Source organism: Babylonia areolata, chromosome 2 (genome assembly GCF_041734735.1).
Source record: "Babylonia areolata isolate BAREFJ2019XMU chromosome 2, ASM4173473v1, whole genome shotgun sequence".
Lineage (NCBI taxonomy): Eukaryota > Metazoa > Mollusca > Gastropoda > Neogastropoda > Buccinidae > Babylonia > Babylonia areolata.
Window position 1 is genome coordinate 59509437 of NC_134877.1, and position 8765 is coordinate 59518201.

At 42.4% G+C, this 8765-nt stretch overlaps 1 protein-coding gene across 1 annotated transcript in view; it reads left to right on the forward strand.

The window, feature by feature from the left end:
- LOC143277907 (sodium-coupled monocarboxylate transporter 2-like) overlaps positions 1-4435 on the forward strand; it is a 28082-nt gene extending 23647 nt beyond the window's left edge. The window contains exons 13-16 of the mRNA XM_076582881.1: positions 352-560; positions 860-960; positions 1589-1739; positions 4032-4435. Coding sequence (XP_076438996.1) covers positions 352-560; positions 860-960; positions 1589-1739; positions 4032-4098 — 528 coding nt within the window. The 3' untranslated portion in view covers positions 4099-4435. The remainder of the gene's footprint in view (positions 1-351; positions 561-859; positions 961-1588; positions 1740-4031) is intronic.
- The last annotated feature ends 4330 nt before the right edge of the window (positions 4436-8765 follow it).

Consider the following 8765-nt stretch of genomic DNA (forward strand, 5'->3'; position numbering starts at 1 on the left):
GCAGCAGATAAACTGGACACAGGTTGATACATGATGTGATGTTGTATACATCGTTGCTGAACCACTTCTTAACAATCCTTTGCTTGTTAGATGAAAAATAAACCAACAAAAAAAAAAAACAAAAACAAAAAACAACAAACAAACAAAAAAAGAGAGAAAAATTTCTGGTCTTCCAGAACGTATGTTTCATTTTCATCATCACTACGTATCTAGCTGCGAGCACGTAAAAAAATAATATTTATTGTTGTTGTTGCGACGATCCAGTGGTGAACAGTGTTAAAAAACAGATGTGTGTCAGAAGTGTTTCGTGCAGGTTTATTAAATATGCGAAAAGTCTATGTTTGATTTCAGGGAGCGGCGGGCGGAGTGGTGGTGGGCAGTGCTGTCAGTCTGACAGTCGCTGTAGGGTCCGCACTGTACGGAACCCCCAGACACTCCCTGGCCCCCGGACCTGTGGACCGCTGTGACGTCACCAACACCTCCTGGACACTGCCCGCTCCGTGGAACGTGACTACGGCGACTTCGGGCGTCATCTCTACCTCCTTTTCTCCAGTTCACAGGTGTGTGTGTGTGCACGCGCGCGCGCGCGCGTATATGTGGGTGTGTTGCGCATGCGTGTACATGCGTGTGTATGTGGATGTATGCCCGAGTGTGTATATGTGCGTGTGTGTGTGCGTTTGCATATGTGTGTGTGTGAGTGTGTGCGTATGTCTGTGCGCGCTTGTGTGTATCTTCGTGTGTGTGTGTGTGTGTGTGTGTGTGTGTGTTAATGCATGTGTTTGTGGATGAGTGCCAGGATCAACGTTAAGCCACACATGCGCAAACATTCCAGAGGACACGGCATTATTTATGGTTGCAGCTCCGCCGTCTTCACCTTGTGGGACATCTCCTACCTGTGGTTCTCTGTCATCGGTTTGTGGGCCACTGTCCTGTCCGGCATCGTCATCAGCCTCATCACGGGTAGGCGTGTACCGGTGATGCTCACGTAATCCTGCACTCTTCCAAGGACTTTCGGAATCTTGGTCAATGTGTATCCAGGATATCGCAAGATGGTTAACATAGCATCACAGGAAACACAGTTTAACATGCAAACACACAGTTGAAGATCTGGCTTTGCTGGGCAGGGTACGTCTCCAGATATTCCAATGTATGCAGCCAGATACTACAAAATTAATGTTCTATTGCTCTATTGTTTCTAGTGCTTCGTTTTTTGGTTTGTGTGTTGGGGCCGGTAACGTGACCAAACTGACAAACTTTTTCTAATTCATCTTAAAAGCAGGAGGGAAGGAAACAGGATAGCTTTGACGACACTTACCGAAAGAAAAAAGACAGCAAATAGATTTCACACAATTTCAAATGACAAAACTCACCCTCATTTCTCGGACCTCAACGGCGAACGGATTGACAGAAGCGGTAGTTACAAGTGTTCTTTTATCCCGACAGAAATCCGAACACACAACCTTGACAGGCAGCACGCCCACTTCTGACATATACACTGGTTCCATTTTTTTGCTCTGTGTGTGTGTGCGTGAGTGTGTGTGTGTGTGTGTGTGTGTGTGTGTGTGTGTGTGTGTGTGTGTGTGTGCAGGCTGTAAGGAGGAAGCAGAGAAGGTGGATCCCAGGTTGATATTCCCGTTTTGCCGGAAGCTGTACGGACTGGCTGAACCTGAAGACACGACAGAGGAGGACAACGCCATTCCTCTTGAGATGAGTGGATTGCGGGAGGCAGAGGGGAACAGGTAGGGGTTTGGGGATAGAGGGGGATGGGGGGGTGAACTCTTCATTTCAGCTTCCTTGCAGAAAAACGGGCTTCCACTATGAAAGTGGTGTCACACTGACGCCCCCCCCCCCCCCCCCCCCCCCCCCCCCCCCCCCACACACACACACACCCTACCCCCCGCCCTGTAGCATGCAACATGATGTTCCACCTATGTCGATCTGACCAAGGCCTTCGATACTGTTAGCAGAGATGGCCTTTGGAGAATCATGGCGAAGTGCGGATGTTCCAGAAAGTTCATCACCATCATACGGCAACTACACGATGGGATGCTGGCCCGAGTCCAAGACAACGGAGAGACTTCAGAACCATTCCCCGTCTCCAACGGAGTCAAGCAAGGGTGTGTTCTTGCCCCCACCCTGTTCAGTCTTATGTTTTCAGCCATGCTGATAGATGCCTTCAGAGACGCTGACGTAGGCATTGGCATCAAGTACCGCACAGATGGCTCACTCTTCAACCTCAGGAGGCTTCAAGGAAAAACCAAGGTGAGGACAGACACCGTCAACGACTTCTTATTTGCTGATGACTGCGCTCTCAACGCTGCCACCGAAGCTGACATGCAACACAGCATCGACAAGTTCTCTGCTGCCTGTGACAACTTTGGCCTCACAATCAGCACAAAGAAGACTGAGGTGATGCACCAGCCAGTTCCAGGAAAGCCTTACGTTGAACCAAACATCTTCATCAACGGGCAACGACTGAACGCGCTGGACAAGTTCACATACCTGGGCAGTACACTCTTGCACAGTTGTCATCGACGACGAGGTGAATGCCAGACTCGCTAAAGCCAGCGCTGCCTTCGGCAGACTCCATAAGAACGTTTGGAAAAGGAGAGGCATCACCTTGGAGACGAAGCTCAAAGTATACAATGCCATAGTTCTCACCACACTGCTCTATGGATGTGAATCATGGACGGTCTACAAACGCCACGCCAAAAAGCTGAACCACTTCCACACCACCAGCCTCAGAAAACTTCTCGGCATAAAGTGGCAAGAGAAGATCCCAGACACAGAGGTGCTCACTCGTGCAAACTTGCCCAACATCTACACCATCTTGATGCAGACCCAGCTGCGCTGGGCAGGCCATGTAGTTCACATGCCAGACCACCAGCTACCCAAGAAACTGCTGTACGGCGAACTCCAAAATGGCAAGCGCTCCCATGGAGGCCAAAAGAAGCACTTCAAAGACACTCTGAAAGCTTCTCTGAAGGTCTTCAGCATCAGCCACGACACATGGGAGCTGAATGCTATGGACAGACCAAAGTGGCGTTCAGCTGTCCACAAAGGCGCCAAATACTGTGAGGCCAACAGAATTGCTGCAGCAGAGCAACGCAGACAGGCCAGGAAAAGCAGTGCCAGCAAGTCCCCGACAGCCGCCACCATCCCCTGTCCACACTGCGTCAGAACCTTCCGGGCGCGGATTGGCCTGACCAGTAATCTGCGCACCCACATAGCCCAGCTCACCTACCCCCAGGATGACTAGATGGTCCTCGTCGATCCCGACAGACGAACCATATATATATATATATGTAGAGAGAGAGAGAGAGAGAGAGAGAGAGAGAGAGAGAGAGAGAGAGAGAGAGAGATTTTTTTAAAAGTTGATCCCTACATAATTATACGTCTTTCCGAAATCCTTATTGTCCAAATAATTTTTTTAACAGAACACTGCAGTCAACGAAACCAAAGACCTTTCCAGAATACGTTCATTCATGAGAGGCATCGTGTCAGAGTCGATTAGGCCTTTGACGTCTGATCCATCATGCAGTGGTGATCAGAATTCGAGGCCCCGTTTTGGCATGATGTTGTGTCCATGGAAAAGGCATTTTACTCCCATTTTCCCTCACTCCAGACAGGTATGAATGGGGACCTGACGTCTGTCGAGGAAATTAAAAAAACTGTGGAAGGAGAGGATTGGGCCCCGCTGAGTCAAACACACAGAGAATGTAAATCCACTGCCCCTCTGGTCGTGAAGGCTAGGGGGCCTTTAATGTTTAACCTCCAGTTTTAGCATTAAGGAATACACTCACCGTTTCGATTCCGTATGTTGCACGACTTTGTGCATATATAGATACGACACACCCTCCTCCTTTCCCTTCGCCTTCCCTCTCCTCTGTTGTGACTTACGTGGAGTTCAGGACAGGGCGTAAAGGGCTCAGCACTGAGTCAGCTTTAGGACTCCATGTTCAAGCCCTACACACGACCCCCGGAACAAATTAGTACATGTAACGCTGTTGATATTGTGTTCTTTTCCACAGTGTCCATGAGTCCAAACTGTACAAAGACAACACAGAAATGGCGCCTTTTATCACCAACCAGAAATAAATATCGTCTGTGTCTGTGCGTGCGGCGGATATCTTCATTGTCTTTGCCTCCTCCCTGACGGAAGAATGAACGGACGGCTGAGCAACTGTGGAATAAAGAACCATCTCTGCTGAATTAGTTGTTTGCCATCAAACATTGATTTTAATGCTTCGACGAGACTTGCTCTTCTATTCTGAAATGTAGGCCTACACACTCAACAACAGAAATACATGCACAGTTATATCAACGCTCACAAAACGGCATACAATACTGACAAGTAACGTAAAATAACTTGTGAGCGTCCACCCCCTCTTTGCACAAGTGTCACCCTGAAGTTGAGGGTAGGTGTTCACTTGGTACTGTACCTCCTCAGGAGCACAGTCTCCTGCATTGCTTTGTAAAGCAACATAATCCCAGATAGCAAAATGGATTATCATCACTTCATGATTTTTTATATCAGAGTGAAGGGATGGTCGTTTTCAAGGCAAATATTTCCCTTCTGCACATGTTTTCAATCTAGAATGAAAGAAAATAGAGAAACAAAAGAAAGAGCCATAGGGAAGAGAGCTAGAGAATAGAAAAGAAAGGAAAGACAATAAGAAAATGACACAGCAAGAGACAGTCTGACAGGTACAAATATAGAAAACAGATCAAACTATGATATATCTCTCATCTTTAGACATCCTAAGAAACGTGTACAATTTGGAATAAACAAATAGATGCATATACATAAAAAACTTAGTTTTTATAACATGATGTTACACATACTGATTTTGACTAGATGATCTAATTGAAAGACTGGGAATGTGCATATTCATGCACAGGCATACACAGGATATCACACACACACACACACACACACACACACACACACACACACACACACACAAACCGAACAAACCAACCAACCTCGCGGAGGAGGATATCATAATGATTAAAAGTATGCGGCCCTGCAAATGATCCCATATTTTTAAAGCGATGAGAGCTTGGCCTCTTACCGAGGACAGACACACACACACACACACACACACACACACACACACACACACACACACACACACACACACAGGTATATATATATAAATATATATGTATATATATATATATACGTATACACATGGGGTTTGAATCTATCAGTCTTGCAATGGAACTCCCGCTCTTTGAGTACAAATATTGATAATCTGCGTGCTTACCTTTTTTGAAAATTCTCATCATATTCTCCTTTTTCAGTCCTTGAATGTTACTAAAAATAAGTTACCGAATCTGAAAGGTTATTATTATCCTCCGGTTTATCATATAAGCGAGGATTCTGACAAGATTAGTACAGCTATTTACGTACAGTGTGGTTTGAATTACGCAAGTGTCCATCCATCTCCTATTTCAAACTATACTGAAAAGATGTCAGCTACGTTTGTAAAATTGCATGTCTCTAATAATCAAATAATACATTTTGCGTCAGTCTACTATCCCAAAGGTCCAAGTAAGCAAAATACAAATTGGTTGCGAACATTAAATTGCTCAAAAGAAAGATGGATCGTCGGGGGAGATTTTAATTCCCATGCGCCCTTCTGGGATAGTGATTGTCAAATAATATCTCATCCTGACTTTGTTGAAAATATTGTTGATTCATCGTTGCATTTACTTAACGATGGGAGGATTACACGTATCCCAGATGTGGCTCATCATAGAGCATCGGCACTTGACCTAACCTTCATATCACCATCTCTAGCTTTAACAGTACAGTGGGATACTTGGGATGATCCACTAGGCAGTGATCATGTGCCAATCACACTGTCTTTTAAGGATTGTAATATATCTAAATACAGCGGAGAAGACGAAATCCCAAAATTCAATTACAAATATGCAAACTGGGAAACATTTCAAAACTATCTTACGAACATTTCTGAAAGTGAATTTTTTTGTGAAGATTTAAATGTTTTTTATAACAACTTTCAAAAATCAATTATTGGAGCTGCTGAAATAGCAATTCCCAAAAAAGGTTCAAAGAGGAGTGACATTTTTTCTGGAAATGTTTGGTGGAATGATGCATGTGCGGAGGCTGTATATACAAAGAAACTAGCATACTTAACATGGTTAAAACTCAGAAAAGTACCTGATAAAGATGTAAAAGAAGCCGCTCATAAAGAAATGTGTTACACAAAAATCAAGGCGAATAGAATCATAGCCCGAGAAAAAAGACAATACTGGTCACAATTCTGTTTGAATGAAATATCTGACCATAAGGATATGAAGAAAGTGTGGGCCAAAATGAAAGAAATGAAATCAGGCATTGTTCTGCAAGACTATCCTATTAAAGCAAAAGATAAAGAGTTTCTGTCCCCTCAAGAGAAGGCTGAAGAATTTGTTTGTATGTATTCTAAAACAGGCAGTGTAGATAGTTTGTCAACTAAACAAAAGACTTTAAGAGAGGAAGAAGAAATCAGTGACAAATATAGAGATCCTACCCCACAAAATGATAATACAATCAATTCGGCAATAACTTTACATGAGGTAAGGAACGCTATTCATTTGTTGAGTAACAAAAATGTGTCAGTTGGTAAGGATGTAGTATCTTACACCATGTTAAACCATTTGCCAGAAAACTGGATGATTATATTACATACATTATTTCAAAAGTGCTGGGAATGTGGACAAATCTCTGAGGTATGGAAAACTTCCATTGTAACTCCTGTATTAAAACAGAGTAAACCTCGAACAGAAGCTTCGAGTTATAGACCTATTTCGGTTACCTCCCAAGTTGGGAAAGTCATGGAGAAAATTGTAAATATTAGAATGGTGTATTACTGTGACAAAAATAACATAATTCCGTCAGCTCAAACTGGATTCCGGAAAGGAAGATCTACAATTGATCATCTGACCCGTCTCACTACCCAAATTAAAAAACAGTTTTCTAAGCGAAAAAGTATCCTTGCGTCCTTCTTCGATCTTACTAAAGCTTATGACCGAGTATGGCATAGCAGACTGTTATTTAAGCTGAAACAAATTGGTCTGTCGGGTCATGTTTATGACTATGTTAAATCCTTTTTAAGTGGGAGATATATAGTGGCAAAAGTGGGAGTAACTATATCAACCTCTAGGCCTATAAACATGGGAATCCCGCAGGGTTCCATTATTTCTCCATTGTTGTTCAACATTATGCTTTATGATTTACATGCATGTTTTTCATCATCTACCAAGCTGGCTCAATATGCTGATGATATTGCTATATGGATTCAGACATCCTTGAGGAAAAGGACAAGCCTACATTACATAAATTATGTACACAAACATTTTCAGGGTGAACTCGATAGACTGAGTAGCTATATGCAATCTAATGGTTTTGAGTTTTCTGTAGAAAAAACACATTTGATCCTCTTTAATATGGTTATAATCCCAGCAAACTACCACGTTTTTTTTTTAGGAGGACGTGAAATATTTTTCAAGTCGGAAATCAAATTTCTTGGGATCCTATTTACTTCAAAACTAAACTGGAAGAAACACATTGATTCAATGGTGACTAAAGCAGTTAAAAGTTTAAATTTCTTAAAAATTGTAAGTCACTCTCCTTGGAGACAAGACTCCAAAATTCTTTTACATTTAGCGACATCTCTCGTAAGATCAAGACTGACCTAACGGTCAAGAAATTTTCTTTTCTGCTCCGCCGACGTTCCTAAAGAAGCTGCGAATAATTGACAGTAAAGCTGTGAAACTGGCTTTAGGGGTACCTGTGCATACTAAGACCTCAGAAGCCTATAAGCTTGCGGGTATTCTACCACTAGATGAAATCAGAAAATTAAGTTCTGCTAAATATATTGTGAGATGTACAGCAGTGGATGATTTTGAGGAATTAAATATTAGGTCTGATATTGATTTTCCAAAAAATGCACAAAATAATTCAAATCTACAAACCATTCGCACATATGTGTCAGATATTTTAAATTCTTCAGACATTGATTTGCATGATATGGCACCTCGTGTTCTGGTGCCACCTGTCCCTCCCTGGGAGTTAACAAAAGCAAACGTCAACATATATGCTTCTGACACAACAAAAGGAGAATCTCCACATATAATAGCAGCATCTGTCAGAATTGAATTAGAAGAAAATTTTGATTATCATTTAAAAGTTTACACTGATGGCTCGGTCCTGGATGATAGCAGTGCAGGATCTGCTTTTGTCATTCCTGACCTAAAAACAGCAAAATCATATTATTTAGGTAAGGGACATTCAATTTTTACAGCTGAATTGGTGGCCATCCTTATGGCTTTAAATCATCTTGTTGATATATCAATCATAATAAGTAATATCCTATTTGTGTTGATTCTCAATCTGTCTTAAAAGGTTTGCTCCTTTTTGAGAATAATCAAAGAGAAGATTTATTTTTGAAATTAGGTATTTATTGCACTCCCTTTTTGTGAAGGGTACAAATGTTGATTTTTGTTGGATACCATCCCACACTGGATTCCGTTATAACGACCAAGCAGATAGGGCAGCAAAAAGGGGAGCAAAAAATCATATAGATAGTATAAAAGTATATTGCCCATTGTCATACAAGGAAATAAGCAATATACTAGAAAGAGACTTTTATAGGTGCTTGAATTCAAGTCTAAAACCTCGTCAGTTGACTCTCTCAGACTTTGGTCCGATTCGCAGACCAATTCTGAGCTTAGCTCTCAGATTATTATCAAAT